The following is a 15391-nucleotide window of genomic DNA, read 5'->3' as shown; positions in this document are numbered from 1 at the left end:
TAGGTGCAGAATTTGACCTGACAGGTCTTTAGGAGTTTCGTTTTGGTTAATCGTCTCCACATGAATTAGTCTCACGACATACCATCTTATCACGAATTCAAATCGATGGTATGAACACGAGAAAAATAGCCACACCAGCACACACTTGCTAAATTGCCCATTTCTCACGTGAATTCAATCCAAGAACCTCTAGAGAACTTTCTCCAAGTTTCAGAATCTCATTATCTCGCTTTTGGGTATACCTCTTTGCTGAACCACGCATCCTCAGACCGTTTATCCATCCTCACCACATATTACCAGGCCACCCACGGGGAGAACAATAACTCAAACCCACATAAAGGATCTTATCATTCCATTCCAAGCATGATGATGCTAATCTACCTATACCATTCTATCGTGGCCGCTGTCGTGGTGCGACTTGATCATCGAGCTCGACTCATAACGCATCCGTCAACACGACTATCCTACTAAACAGCCAGACACGGAAGAAGCCGCGCTGTCAGCCTTGTCCACCAGTAAAGCTCACCAGACTTGAGCAAATACCTCCACAACAGAAGGAAAGAGAATCCGCAGAATAGACATGTTCTTCTTGCCATGACCCTGCCTATATGAGGTCCTTCATTGGGGTGCTGGTCTCATCACCTTTGTAGGTGTTGTCTCATGCACACATGTCAAGGGACTACCTGCATTGTACTGGCTTGAGTAAAGACCATGGAGACTTGGCCAATCCGCCCATGTACCTCCTGTAGGCGTGTAACTCGCTATACCCTGGACATGACATGCGCAGATCTGCCGAAGCAAACATATCCACGACTACGTGCAAGCACCTTCAGATCTGATATACGGCACATAAGCCCGATATTCCACGGGAGTCACATCATGAGACATCAAGAGCAGCTGATGATGATGCCTGTCCAGGCACCTAGAAGCCAGAACCAAGGCCGCGGCTTCGGTGCTGGTTGTTTTGTTTCGTGTTAGGTTTCTGTCGAGGCAGAGCAGAGTCCTGACACGCGCATGCACAATCACATTCGGCAGGTCACTTTTCAGACTTCGATACATCCCGAGGGCTGTAGGTACAGAAGCAGCCATCCCAGCTTTGGAACTTTGACATCCGCTGGCCATAGAAACGTAGCATGCGGGGTGCGCAGGGAGTACCAGTTCATGGGCATCAAACAAAACATTCGTCCTAGTATCGGCTTTGAACAGCACTTGGCCCCATCTTACCCAACTGTCACAAGCGACATGCCAAGTGGCCAAACCTATCTGTAGGTCGCTTGGCTAAACTTGCTGTGCAGATGCGGTCTCAGAGCAACGGTTGACTACCTACAGTGACGCACGTACCTGCAAACCCAGTTCGGACGGGCGAGCTAAGACCGGCGTTCAGAGCCGCTCGAGACACGATGCGGTCGGCAGTCGAGCTGCAGGCACAGTCCCATGCGGCTCTGGTGAGTAAAGCTGTGGGGTACCTACGATCTTGACGACGAAGGTTGATTGAGGAAGCGTGGACGTATTTGTAGGCAACGGTTTGTCATGTCAAGATGCGGCTGGAGAGATCTGTCAATGACCTTGGATCAGAGATCTGTAGATTACCTTTGATCAACGTCCCGTTCATGGTGCTGCTAGATTCAGTGTCAGCAAACGCCATCTCACCGGCGCTGGCTCCCGCCCATCGGCGTCACAGGTCGGAGCTGAAGGGGGAAGCCTGGCTATTATTAGGGGCACGAGCAGTCCGTCCGCTCCGGCTAGGAGAGATGGACGTCAATGGTGGGGCCCGTCTCTTTTGGGGAGTGCCGTCTCTCTGAGATCAAGAAAAGGACGAAGGATGATGGGCGGAACTGGGCGCGTCAGATTACGCGCAGTACGTCCCCAGCTTTGACAGGATCGGATCTGCTCGCCCCGTCTTTAGCGCGGCCAAGTAGATATTTGTAGGGAGCTAGTGTAGCATCCGCTCTGCTCTCCGAACGAGGCGCCGAGGACGGGACGGCCTGAGGGGCCAATGCTCGGTGATATCCTCGCTCTGTGGCGTATACGGTATTGGTGTACAGATACGTTTCGTATCCTCTGGTCTGGGGTTATGATGGGGATCGGTACTCTATTACGGTGGGAATGGGCCAACGGAAGTCCGCGCCATAATCATGTACTGACAAGCCGGAATGTTGCGGTGCCGTGGATGGGATGGGCCGGGGAACTTGAATAGGTGACGGGAGACCTCGGCCGCACAGTAGTGGTGGAAGAAAGGGAAGCTTCGGGTTCGCAGTGGCGGCAGCGGCAGTGGCCATGAGACGGACGCGTTCAGGGTGCAGAGAAGCACTGCGTGGTAAAGTTGAGATCAGCTAGTTGGGAACTAAGCAGGCCTAGGTATCCATACCATGGGTTTGGTCCTGAGTTGAGGAAAGGCGTTCGTCCGCGAGGTGGTATCTGTACGCAGTAATGAGTCTCGCTGTCAGGATCTCACTATCATTAGCCTCAGTCAGCATGCTGGCTGCATTTTGGCTTTCCCATCCCCCAGAACATTTGTGGCTGCAGCTGACGACTGAGGCTGCGAGCCCCCTGCTCTAGGCGCGGTTCAAGCCTGAATTGATGTCGTTGGCGCCGGCGGGTTGGCTGCAAGCCGGGTGGAGACAGGGATGAAGCACGGGCTCCGCAGATGGACGGACAAGATGTTGGGGATCTGCGGGTGGAGATTTTCTCTTTTGGTCTGGCGCTGGTTGGCAATGTTTTTTCTCCCCCTTCTTCGGTGCTCTCTTGACCTTCTTTGGGTGGGGGCTTGGTTGTTTTCGTGAGTTTACTATTGGTGCTTGGAGAACCCCTGGCATTTCTCGAAGGGGCCCATCGAAGGCGACCCCCAAATTGTGTCCCAAAATCCCAATTGTTGGGGGGACCGACATTTACCATCCACGTCGACGTGGCCCGGCAAAGCTCATCGGCGACGGCATTGACGTTGGTGGTGGGAGGGAAGACTAGGGCCTAGCAATCCCAGCTGCTATCGGCCTGACGAGGACTCCTTATCGGGTTGGACCGGTGGCCCCTTGGCCTGGCGCTTGGCTTGGTTGGAATTTGCATGTTGAATGGTTAAGCCCTGCCCCAAGACGTTGGACTCTGGGGGGATGCAGGATGCGAAACTGAAAAGAACGAGACTTTGGCGTGGTTCGCGCGGTCTGTCCCATCCGAGACACCAAAGGTTTAGACACAAGCGTGTGGCCACTGAGTGAGGTACCAGTCCAAGCCAGCAGCAGATGAGACCGAGAGTTGGGACGTTTGTATTTGCCCTGTATGCCCTGAACTTGGTGGTTCAGCATTCTCCGTCATCCATGGCTAGTGTAATAGTGCTCGACAGGGACCTGATCTGAAGCCTGCGCTGTAGGTTCTGCAGAAGGCCAGGGAGGTACTAGGTCGGTGAACTTGGGTACCTGGCCCGTTCTGCGTACTGCGTACTGCGTAGCCTGTAGGTACGAATACTGCGTAGGACCAGCGGAAGCTGATGGACGTCCCCGGACGGAGAACCGGCGAGGCTAGGCGGTTTAGAGGTGCGTAAGCGAGTCGACAGGTACGGCGTTAGGTTGTTGAGGCTTGCACCCCTGGACGACGTGGGCGACGCCTGACTGACCGCCTGCGAGATCGGGTATGGGCTGGAGGGGTGGTCGATGGGGACACCCTTATGGAGCTTTTCTGATGAAACTTGAAGGGGCGGCCTGTCCATTTGTTCCATACTCCCAGATTCTCAGTGCCGGGCGACAAGAAGTCGGGGCCGATGAAAGTTGGGATGCCAAATGGGACGGATGCAAGAGATGCGCGCATTGATTGTGCCGGGCTCCTGAACTTGTGGGGGGGCAGACTTTGCAAGTATGTGTTTGTTTGCTGGGTCCGGGGTTGCCAACGGCGCTCTCGAGCTGTGGGTGTCGGGTCTGGGTGTAATTATACGGCGTTGATGAGGTTGACGATCGGTGTCTAACGGCCGGCGGTGCGATGCGGCGGTGTCAGAGTGCAGTGACAGGGTGCCATTGGATCGTGGCAGCCAGGTAACGCAACAGCTTTCGGACATTGTTTGGAGATGCCGTCGGGGTTCGGTGGTGGCAACGATGGCTGACCCGATCCGATCCTCCATCAAGTTCAGCAGCCCGCGGAGAGTACATCGGATTTTGGTAAGAGAAGAACAGGAGCCGAATTTGAATGCGGTTGTGGCATTTCGTAGCGATGGTAGTGGTGTGTATGGGTGTCGCTGTCACGACCAACGATCTATCGCGGATATTAGGTGTGGTGTTGAAGAATGACAAAGTCTACAAGGCTGGAGGTGACGAAATGGTTGAGAAATTGCGCAACAGTCGAAATCTCAAGGTGCAAGGTGCAAGGCAAGGAAGGAATGCGGCAGCAACGCGCAGAAGGAGCTTTGGCCCAAGAGTACGTATCGATAAGGCCGACGAGAACGTCCCAGGGTCTGCAGGTGGAGACACAGGTACCTCAAGGTACAGGGAAACTCGCCGCAAGGGAAAAAAAAAAAAAAAGGAGCGAGGAAGAAGCTATGAGACTGAACCAAACAAGGAGCTTTGATTGAAGAGAGAGAAACACATTGCTGGCCCAACTCTGAGAGAAAAATCGGAAAAAATACCAGCGGCAGAACCCCCTGGGTAGGGGAAAGAATTGCAGCCAGATGCGCTACGGGATGAGGATCGGTACCTACCTTACCTAAAGCCCCGTCATGGCAGACGTACCGACGCAAGTATTTTTTGTACCCTGTCCATGGATGTTCAATGCTCCCGCTGGGTACGTACCGGAAACCAGGGGCAGAGAATGCAGGTTGACGTTTGTTTCCTCACAGTTTTTTTTTTTTTTTTTTCAAGTACCCAGGATCTGTTTTGTTGCTAGTTGATGTTCCTCTTGAAGTGACAGCTTTGGGAGGGGAGGTAACATTACCCAACCCAACCCAATCAACGAATTGTAATCGAACCTTATCTTCGTGGGGGCTAGGCAGGCCGAGAGTTGCAAGGGAGCCAGCAGTAGAAACCATCTGAAAATGGCTGAGAGACACAGCGCCTAGGTTGTCTGTGGTTTTGGAGGGAAGACGCAAAAGAAAGAGAGACTTTCGAATGAGACTTGAGAGACATTGCCTTACCTAAGCCCAGGTGTCTGTCCGCTGTACTGCGGTAGGTACCTTGGGTCTTGAGCATGGACAAGGAAGGACTGGCGCAGCCCGCTTGCCCGCCCACCCTTGGGCAGGAGCTCCCCCAACACCCCGGCCATTGGTTGAGGGAGGGGGGCAGAATCTCAGCCGGATAGATGGATTGGGGCATTTTGACAGATGGAGGCAAGGAGGGACCGAGGAAATCAGTGAACAATTGATGCGTTGCCAATATGGAAAAGTGTGAGTATCCATCCAGCCGTGTTGTATAGCCATTTACATTTTATGTATTTGCAGCGCAGCCTGCTGGTAGTCCAGTTGAGGGTATGATGTAAGCTTAGATGTGAGAAAAAGACCCGACCTAAGGTAACGCTCACAGACTTGATCAATACGTAGACTGGGCCGGTAGTGTCAGGCGCAAGTATCACCAGGAACAACAGTAGGAACCAGCCCTTGGTCTTGCGGTCTTGCCTACTGTCCAGTGGCCCTTGCTGGCCTGGTCTCAAATAATGGCGATGCGCGTTGAACGGGCAGTTTTAGCTGAGGACGATCTTGCCTACTTACTTTGGGGGAAACTTGGTGATGGTGGTCCGTCACCCGTCGGAGTGAGGTACTGCCGGTACGTGGACTCGGGTACCGGCTCAAGTACCTGTTTTGCACCTCGCACGTACTCTCACAAGTTCTCCATCCCGGGAAATCTGCCATGCTCCTTCCTCTCCATCGACCACAGCACCGACGATGGCAAGCACCAAGCACAATCGCACCAAGCACAACCGCACCACGATGCACCAAGCACCGAGACCGACGCCGTACACACATTGACACCATACTCCGTACCTAAGCAGATTTGAAGCTTCGTCCTCGTCTTGGTCCCGTCCCCATGGCGATGCCCGGTGCTTCGTGCCATCGTCAAGTGAATCACGTATAACAAGTGAACCTCGCCTGCTGTGTCGTGTCTGGTGCCTTCCTTCTCTCGCTCGCTCTCTCCGCCCCCGCGTCGTCCCATTACCTTGCCTCCTCCTTCCCCTTCTTTTTGTCTCTATCTCCATCTCCCGACGGGCCTCTTCGTCGTTGTTATTATATTCTCCGGGTTACTTGTCAGACCCCCCTACTATATCTCCTTTCTCATACGGATACGGATCTTCGGGAACCGATAGCTCCTCCCAGGCAGGTGGCAGTGTCGAGGGAACATCTAATTGCAAAGCTTCAGGCAAGGAAACCAACCATTTCGTTCAGATCCAGCTTCGGCTTCCTTGAGCTTCTCGCGGAGAAGTAACAAAACCAGCAAAAAACACTATACAGTACGGTACCTCTCACTTTACGGATACTCCAAGCCCGAAAGCACACTCTTCCCGTCCTCTTTCCTTTACCAGATCGATCCTCTCTGCCTATCCGTCCCGGTCTTCCTTCCTCACCTAATACGGCCTTACCTGAGCAGTTCCCGAGTTTCCCTTCCTTCCCTTTCTCTCGAATACGGTACACCGTACAAAGTACACCCCCCCCCCCTTTCCCCCATCGCAGACCCCACACATTTCATCCCGTCCCACCTGGAGGTACAGCTGGAGGTACAGGACCGGGTACACAACGTGTACTTTGATCTCCAGAAAAAGGTACTTGGGCAAGTGACTTTGCGCCCCTCCTCAATCCATCCTCTCACCTTCGTTGCGCTCCTCCCACGCCGTCAACGCCGCTCCAACAATCCCCGTCAAAGTTCCAGGTCCCAAATTCCACATCGCTCATTGCCTCAACCCCGGAACTCCCGTCCAAAAAAGTCCACACCTCACACACACCTCACTCACTCACACGCTCACTCTCACTCTCACTCCCCTGCGCCTGGATCCTCCTCCTATTGCTTGTTCCTGGACGGAGTACACACAGTATTGCTAGCTGTCGTTGGTCTCCAGTTCTCCAGTTCACCAAGTCTTCTGACTGCCTGTCCTTTTTTTTTGGTGGCTCATCTCATCCCATCCGCAAAGTCGCCGGACTACAATAACATCCTTCTATTCCCACTTCCCAGCAGCTCTTCTTCCCTCTCTCCTTCGACCTCTCTCTTCTCACTCTCTCCCTTCCATTCTCCCTTTTTCTGACACACCTTTTAGACCTTCTGTCCTAGCCACAAGACAGAAGAAGGAAGCATCTTGTCTTACCAAGCTTGCCCCCAAATCATAACCAGGTACGTTGGCTCTAGGCATTGCTGCTTTGCTATGCTGGCTTGCTGCTTGTTCTACGGAATACCAGCCAGTCAGTTAGTTGCGCGCGCAATCTCTCTTCTCAGACCCAGCCCAATTGCTCTCGCCTGCTTCTCCCTGGCACCCGTCTCCCGCCGCCCATTTTAACCCCTGGCGTGGCCTGCATTCCTCACCCACCCCAATATTCTCCCCCCTCTCTTAGTGCTGCCTCGCGCCCGATTTCCCCAACAAGAAACTTTTTTTGAGAACCGTGAGAGAGAGCTGTTTTCTTGGGCTAACAATACCTCTTTTCCCGACTATCTAGAGACTCGAACAAATCTCTGTTCTACACCTCCGCCACGATCAATTGCTCTGCATATACCCCATACTGTTCTTTGCTGCAGAGACAGAATCCAACAAATTAATCTCCTGCTCGAATCTCCCCCCTTCGAGCAACCAAAAAAACTCCCCGACGACCACCCCACGTCATAACACCCCGAATCGAAGCTCCCTGAGCTCGCCCCGATTCATGACGGTCACTTTCTGAGATACCCGCGAAATTCCACATACTACACACTACACACACCGCAATCATGACCGAAATCACAGCAGCCAACGGCACCGGCCGGACTGTGCCTCACGTCAACGGCAAGGCGACGTATGCCGAGAAGCACAAAATCGCCGACCACTTCATTGGCGGCAACAAGCTGAGCAACGCCCCGGCCTCCAAGGTCAAGGACTTTGTTGCCCAGCAAGATGGTCACACCGTCATCACCAACGTGCGTCAAGCCCCAATTTCGCACCAAACGCCTCGGAGATCGTTGTGGTGGATTCGCAGGACGCAGAAGTGTGCTGACAGACTTCAAAACAGGTCCTGATCGCCAACAACGGCATTGCTGCCGTCAAGGAGATCCGTTCGGTCCGGAAATGGGCCTACGAGACGTTCGGCGACGAGAAGGCCATCCAGTTCACCGTCATGGCCACCCCCGAGGATTTGGCTGCCAACGCCGATTACATTCGCATGGCTGACCACTACGTCGAGGTGCCCGGTGGTACCAACAACCACAACTACGCCAACGTTGAGCTGATTGTTGATATTGCTGAGCGCATGAACGTCCACGCTGTTTGGGCCGGATGGTGAGTTTCCTGCTGTTCCCGGCGACTGTCGCCTGCTTGCCACAGTGGCTAACCATTTCTTTCTCTAGGGGTCACGCCTCCGAAAACCCAAAGCTTCCCGAGTCCCTCGCTGCCTCCCCCAAGAAGATTGTCTTCATCGGACCCCCGGGCTCCGCCATGCGATCTCTTGGTGACAAGATTTCCTCCACAATTGTTGCACAGCACGCCAAGGTACCCTGTATCCCCTGGTCAGGTACCGGTGTCGACGCCGTCGAGGTCGACAACCAGGGTATCGTCACCGTCGCAGATGACATCTACTCCAAGGGCTGCGTTACATCATGGCAAGAGGGTCTGGAGAAGGCCAAGGCCATTGGCTTCCCCGTCATGATCAAGGCCTCAGAGGGTGGTGGTGGTAAGGGTATCAGAAAGGCTCTTTCCGAGGACGGTTTCGAGCAGCTGTACAAGGCTGCTGCTGGCGAGATTCCCGGTTCCCCCATCTTCATCATGAAGTTGGCAGGCAACGCGAGACATTTGGAGGTGCAGCTGCTTGCTGATCAGTACGGAAACAACATCTCCCTCTTTGGCAGAGATTGTTCCGTCCAGCGTCGTCACCAGAAGATTATTGAGGAGGCTCCCGTCACCATTGCCAAGGACATCACATTCAAGGCCATGGAGGATGCTGCCGTTCGTCTCGGAAGACTCGTCGGTTACGTCTCTGCTGGTACCGTCGAGTACTTGTACTCGCACGCCGACGACAAGTTCTACTTCCTCGAGCTGAACCCCCGTCTTCAGGTCGAGCATCCTACCACCGAAATGGTCAGTGGTGTCAACCTGCCCGCTGCTCAGCTCCAGATTGCCATGGGTATTCCTCTGCACAGAATCCGCGACATTCGTCTTCTGTACGGTGTCGACCCCAGGACATCCACAGAGATCGACTTCGAGTTCAAGCAGGAGGGTAGCGAGAAGACGCAACGTCGCCCCAGACCCAAGGGCCACACCACTGCTTGCAGAATTACCTCTGAGGACCCCGGTGAAGGATTCAAGCCCTCCAATGGTGTCATGCACGACCTGAACTTCAGGAGTTCCTCCAACGTTTGGGGTTACTTCTCCGTCAGTACCGCCTCCAGCATTCACTCCTTCTCCGATTCCCAGTTCGGTCACATTTTCGCCTACGGCGAGAACCGTGCTGCTTCTCGTAAGCACATGGTTGTTGCCCTCAAGGAGTTGAGCATTCGTGGTGACTTCCGGACAACGGTTGAGTACCTCATCAAGCTTCTGGAGACCGAGGCTTTCGAGGATAACACCATCACCACCGGCTGGCTCGACGAGCTCATCACCAAGAAGCTGACTGCTGAGCGACCCGATCCCATGCTGGCTGTCGTTTGCGGTGCCGTTACCAAGGCCCATCTCTTCAGCGAGGAGTGCATGACCGAGTACCGTACCAGCTTGGAGAAGGGTCAGGTTCCCTCCAAGGACATTCTCAAGACCGTTTTCGCCATCGACTTCATCTACGAGGGTTTCCGCTACAAGTTCACCGCCACCCGTGCCAGCGTCGACAGCTACCACCTCTTCATCAACGGCTCCAAGTGCTCTGTCGGTGTCCGTGTCCTCAGTGACGGTGGTCTGCTTATCCTTCTGGATGGTCGCTCTCACAGTGTTTACTGGAAGGAGGAAGTTGGTGCCACTCGTCTTTCCGTTGACGGCAAGACTTGCTTGCTCGAGCAGGAGAACGATCCCACCCAGCTCCGCACTCCTTCCCCCGGTAAGCTCGTCAAGTACTTGGTCGAGAACGGCGAGCACGTCAAGGCTGGCCAGCCTTTCGCCGAGGTCGAGGTCATGAAGATGTACATGCCCCTCATCGCTTCCGAGGATGGTCTTGTCCAGCTCATCAAGCAGCCGGGAGCCACTCTCGAGGCCGGTGACATTCTGGGAATATTGGCCCTTGATGACCCCAGCCGCGTCAAGCAGGCTTCGCCATTCGTCGGTCAGCTCCCCGTCTACGGCGAGCCTGTTGCTGTCGGAACCAAGCCTGCCCAGAGATTCGATCTTCTGCACAATACCCTGAAGAACATTCTTCTCGGCTACGACAACTCCGTCATCATGGCCGCCACCCTGAAGCAGCTCATCGAGGTCCTTCGCACTCCTGAGCTTCCCTTCAGTCAGTGGAACGCCCAGTTCGCTGCGCTGCACAGCCGTATGCCCCAGAAGCTTGACGCCCAGTTTACTCAGATCGTCGACCGCGCCAAGAGCCGTCACGCAGACTTCCCCGCCAAGGCATTGGCCAAGGCGTTCCAGAAGTTCCTCGAGGACAACGTTGCTGCTGGCGATGCTGACATGCTCAAGACCACCCTGGCCCCCTTGACTGACGTCTTGAACGCATACTCCGAGGGAACCAAGGCCCACGAGTTGACCGTCATCAAGGACCTCTTGGCTTCGTACATTGAGATCGAGCGCCTGTTCACTGGTTACGGAACCCAGGAGGACAGCGTCATCCTCAAGCTGCGTGACCAGAACAAGGATGATATCCGCAAGGTTGTCCAGACTGTTCTTTCTCACAGCCGCGTTGGTGCCAAGAGCTCGCTGATCCTCGCCATCCTCGAGGAGTACCGCCCCAACAAGCCCAACGTCGGAAATGTGGCCAAGTACCTCCGCACTGCCTTGCAGCAGTTGACCGAGCTCCAGTCCTCCCGCACTACCTCAAAGGTTTCTCTCAAGGCCCGTGAGATCATGATCCAGTGCTCTCTGCCTTCCCTCGAGGAGCGTACCGCTCAGATGGAGCACATTCTCCGCTCTTCCGTCGTCGAGTCTCGCTACGGTGAGGCCGCCTGGGACCACCGTGAGCCCAGCTTGGAGGTTATCAAGGAGGTTGTCGACTCCAAGTACACCGTCTTCGACGTCTTGACCCTCTTCTTCGCTCACGAGGACCCCTGGGTCTCTCTCGCTGCCCTCGAGGTTTACGTTCGTCGTGCCTACCGTGCGTACATCCTCAAGCAGATTGAGTACCACTCTGATGAGACCGATACCCCTCTCTTCTGCACCTGGGACTTTGCTCTCCGCAAGATCGGCCAGAGCGAGTACGGACTGCCTCTTCAGTCCGCCGCACCCTCCTCTCCCGCCACTCCCAGCGGCAGCGGTGGCTCGTTCGACTTCAAGCGCATTCACTCCATCAGCGACATGTCCTACCTCAACCACAAGTGGGACTCTGAGCCCAACCGCAAGGGTGTCATCGTGCCCGTCAAGTACCTCGACGATGCCGAGGACTTGCTCGGAAAGGCTCTTGAGACCTTGACCGTCTCTGAGAAGGCCAGAAAGCGCAGCACCCCCGGTCTTATTCCTGACTTGAGCGGCAAGCGCAAGCCCGCTGCCCCCAAGGTCGACTCTGACGAGCTTTCCGCTGTCATCAACGTTGCTGTCCGCGACGCCGAGAGCAAGAGCGATCAGGAGATTCTGTCTCGCATTGTTCCCATCGTCGAGCAGTTCAAGGAGGAGCTTCTCAACCGCAACGTCCGCCGCATTACCTTCATCTGCGGTCGCAACGACGGTGCCTACCCCGGCTACTACACCTTCCGTGGCCCCGAGTACGTTGAGGATGACAGCATTCGTCACAGTGAGCCCGCTCTCGCTTTCCAGCTTGAGCTCGGAAGACTTGCCAAGTTCCACATTAAGCCCGTCTTCACTGAGAACAAGAACATCCACGTCTACGAGGGTGTTGGTAAGGCCGTCGACGGTGACAAGCGTTACTTCACTCGCGCTGTCATTCGTCCCGGCCGTCTCCGTGACGAGATCCCTACTGCTGAGTACTTGATCTCTGAGGCCGACCGCGTTATCAACGACATCTTTGACGCTCTTGAGATCATTGGCAACAACAACTCCGATTTGAACCAGGTCTTTATCAACTTCACACCGGTGTTCCAGCTTCACCCCCAGGAGGTTGAGAGCAGTCTCCAAGGCTTCCTGGACCGCTTCGGAGCCCGCGCTTGGCGTCTTCGTGTCGCCCAGGTTGAGATCCGTATTATCTGCACTGATCCCGACACTGGCGTCCCCTACCCTCTGCGTGTCATCATCACCAACACCTCTGGATACGTTGTTGATGTCGACATCTACGCTGAGCGCAAGTCTGAGAAGGGCGAGTGGGTCTTCAACAGCATTGGCGGTACCAAGGAGAAGGGTCCCATGCACCTGTTGCCTGTCTCGACTCCCTATGCCACCAAGAACCCTCTGCAGCCCAAGCGTTACAAGGCTCACTTGATGGGTACTCAGTACGTCTACGATTTCCCCGAGCTCTTCCGCCAGGCCATCCAGAACAGCTGGACCCAGTCGGTCAAGAAGCACGGCGCACTGGGTGCTCAGCAGCCCAAGTCTGGCGAGTGTGTCTCGTACACTGAGCTCGTCCTGGACGACAAGGACACTCTTCAGGAGGTCAACCGCGAGCCTGGTACCAACACCTGCGGTATGGTTGGTTGGATCTTCAACGCCAAGACCCCCGAGTACCCCAAGGGTCGCAAGTTCATTGTTGTTGCCAACGATATCACCTACATGATCGGTTCTTTCGGCCCCAAGGAAGATAACTTCTTCTACAAGTGCACTGAGCTCGCTCGCAAGCTTGGTATTCCCCGCATCTACCTGTCTGCTAACTCTGGTGCCCGTCTCGGTGTCGCCAACGAGCTCATGCCCTACTTCAAGGTTGCGTGGAACGACGCCAACAAGCAGGACAACGGCTTCAAGTACCTCTACCTCGACGACGAGGCCCAGAAGCGCTTCGCCAAGGACGTCATCACCGAGGAGATCTCCGAGGATGGTGAGAAGCGCCACAAAATTGTCACCATCGTCGGTCAGGAGGACGGTCTTGGTGTTGAGTGTCTGAGAGGATCTGGTCTCATTGCTGGTGCGACGAGCAAGGCCTACAACGACATCTTCACCATCACCTTGGTCACTTGCCGTTCCGTCGGTATTGGTGCCTACCTCGTCCGCCTTGGTCAGCGTGCTGTCCAGATCGAGGGCCAGCCCATCATTCTCACTGGTGCCCCTGCCTTGAACAACGTTCTTGGTCGCGAGATCTACACCTCCAACTTGCAGCTTGGTGGCACTCAGATCATGTACCGCAACGGTGTCTCCCATATGACCGGTACTGACGACTTTGATGGTGTTTCCAAGATTGTCGAGTGGATGTCTTTCATCCCCGAGAAGCGTGGCAGCCCCATCCCTGTCAGCCCCAGCACCGACGGCTGGGACCGCGATGTCGTCTACACGCCTCCCCAGAAGCAGGCTTACGATGTGCGCTGGATGATCGGCGGTCACCCCACTGACAATGGTGGCTTCGAGGCTGGTCTCTTCGACAAGGACTCTTTCGTCGAGACCCTCGGTGGCTGGGCCCGTACCGTCGTCGTCGGTCGTGCTCGCCTTGGCGGTATCCCCATGGGTGTCATCGCCGTTGAGGCCCGCTCCGTTGAGAACATTACCCCTGCCGATCCCGCCAACCCCGACTCTATCGAGCAGATCACCAACGAGGCCGGTGGTGTGTGGTACCCCAACTCCGCCTTCAAGACCGCTCAGGCCATCAACGACTTCAACAATGGTGAGCAGCTGCCTTTGATGATCCTCGCCAACTGGAGAGGTTTCTCTGGTGGTCAGCGCGATATGTACAACGAGGTCTTGAAGTACGGTTCCTACATCGTCGATGCCCTCGTCAAGTACGAGCAGCCCATCTTCGTCTACATTCCTCCCTTCGGAGAGCTTCGTGGTGGTTCTTGGGTCGTCGTCGACCCTACCATCAACCCTGAGGCCATGGAGATGTACGCTGATGTCGATGCCCGCGGTGGTGTCCTCGAGCCTGAGGGTATCATTGGTATCAAGTACCGCAAGGACAAGCAGCTCGAGACCATGGCTCGCCTGGACCCCGTCTACGCCTCTCTTAAGAAGCAGATGACTGCCGATCTGCCCAAGGAGCAGGCCGACGAGATCAAGAAGAAGATGACCATCCGCGAGAAGCAGCTCCTGCCTGTCTACTCCCAGGTTGCCATCCAATTTGCCGACCTGCACGACCGTGCTGGTCGCATGAAGGCCAAGGGTGTCATTCGTGACCAACTGGAGTGGGTCAACTCCCGCCGCTACTTCTACTGGCGTCTGCGCCGTCGTCTCAACGAGGAGTACCTCCTCAAGCGCATGTCGTCGACCGTCCTCACTTCCACCCCCGGCAACGACAAGTCCAAGGCTCCCGAGACCCGTAGCCGCAACCTTCAGCTCCTCGAGAGCTGGTCTGGTGTCGTCAACTTCTCCACTGCCGATCGTGAGGTGGCTGAGTGGTACGAGGCCAACCGCAAGTCCGTCACTGACAGAATCGAGACCGTCAAGGCCGATAACCTGGCTGCTGACCTCAGCTCTGTTCTGAGAGCCAACAAGAGCGCCGCCATGCGTGGTGTTCGCGATGTCATTCGCACGATGCCGCCTGAGGAGCGTGACCAACTCCTCAAGTACCTGCGCGATTAAACCAACATATATGGAGAGTGGTCGGCGTAACGTTTATGGGTGGTGTAAGGGAATAATTGGGGTTTAGACATGTTTTTCTGGGATGATTATGACTATGTACGAGCATTATTCCGCATTTGTGTTAAGATAGATTTCAATGTTGGGAAACTACCCCCTTTAATGAACCCCCGTCCACCATGCATGTGATTGTGAAGCCGAGTTGAGTACATTGAGATGGATCATGAATGGCATGAGTGATCCGGGGACTACCTTACTATCGGCTACAGCATCGCTGAGTAATTTCTGTTGAGTTGTTTTCCTATACATCATTTGCAGAGGGAGATGTAATTTGATGCTTTTGTACAACAGCGTGCTGAAACCCGACTTGGCATCTGTAGCCACATCAGGATGATGTAGCACCTCTTTCTCATTAACGAATTAACACACCCTTAACGTACAGACCATAACGAAACTCCTAACGCCCGGGAAACACAAAACCGTTTGACACACCCCGACCTTGATCCCC

The 15391-nt window shown here is 55.0% G+C and overlaps 1 protein-coding gene across 1 annotated transcript; it reads left to right on the top strand.

Moving 5' to 3' along the window:
- The first annotated feature begins 6910 nt into the window (after positions 1 to 6910).
- On the top strand, positions 6911 to 14990 carry HER10_EVM0012590 (acetyl-CoA carboxylase). Its single transcript, XM_035481983.1, has 3 exons — positions 6911 to 8063; positions 8156 to 8421; positions 8490 to 14990. Exons 1-3 carry the CDS (start codon positions 7878 to 7880, stop codon positions 14884 to 14886), a joined length of 6849 nt encoding a protein of 2282 aa, XP_035336680.1. The 5' UTR covers positions 6911 to 7877; the 3' UTR covers positions 14887 to 14990.
- Positions 14991 to 15391: the final 401 nt, after the last annotated feature.

The sequence above is a fragment of the Colletotrichum scovillei genome, assembly GCF_011075155.1.
Source record: "Colletotrichum scovillei strain TJNH1 chromosome Unknown Contig00003, whole genome shotgun sequence".
NCBI lineage: Eukaryota > Fungi > Ascomycota > Sordariomycetes > Glomerellales > Glomerellaceae > Colletotrichum > Colletotrichum scovillei.
Note: the sequence above shows the minus strand (reverse complement) of the source record. Positions and strands in the feature narration are given on the sequence as shown.

Excerpts from the sequence above, each read along its gene's own strand:
- HER10_EVM0012590 (XM_035481983.1), top strand. The coding sequence starts at position 7,878 with ATGACCGAAATCACAGCAGCCAACGGCACCGGCCGGACTGTGCCTCAC. Across the intron at positions 8,064-8,155 it reads GTCACACCGTCATCACCAAC|GTCCTGATCGCCAACAACGG; the intron begins GTGCGTCAAGCC and ends ACTTCAAAACAG. Across the intron at positions 8,422-8,489 it reads CACGCTGTTTGGGCCGGATG|GGGTCACGCCTCCGAAAACC; the intron begins GTGAGTTTCCTG and ends TTCTTTCTCTAG.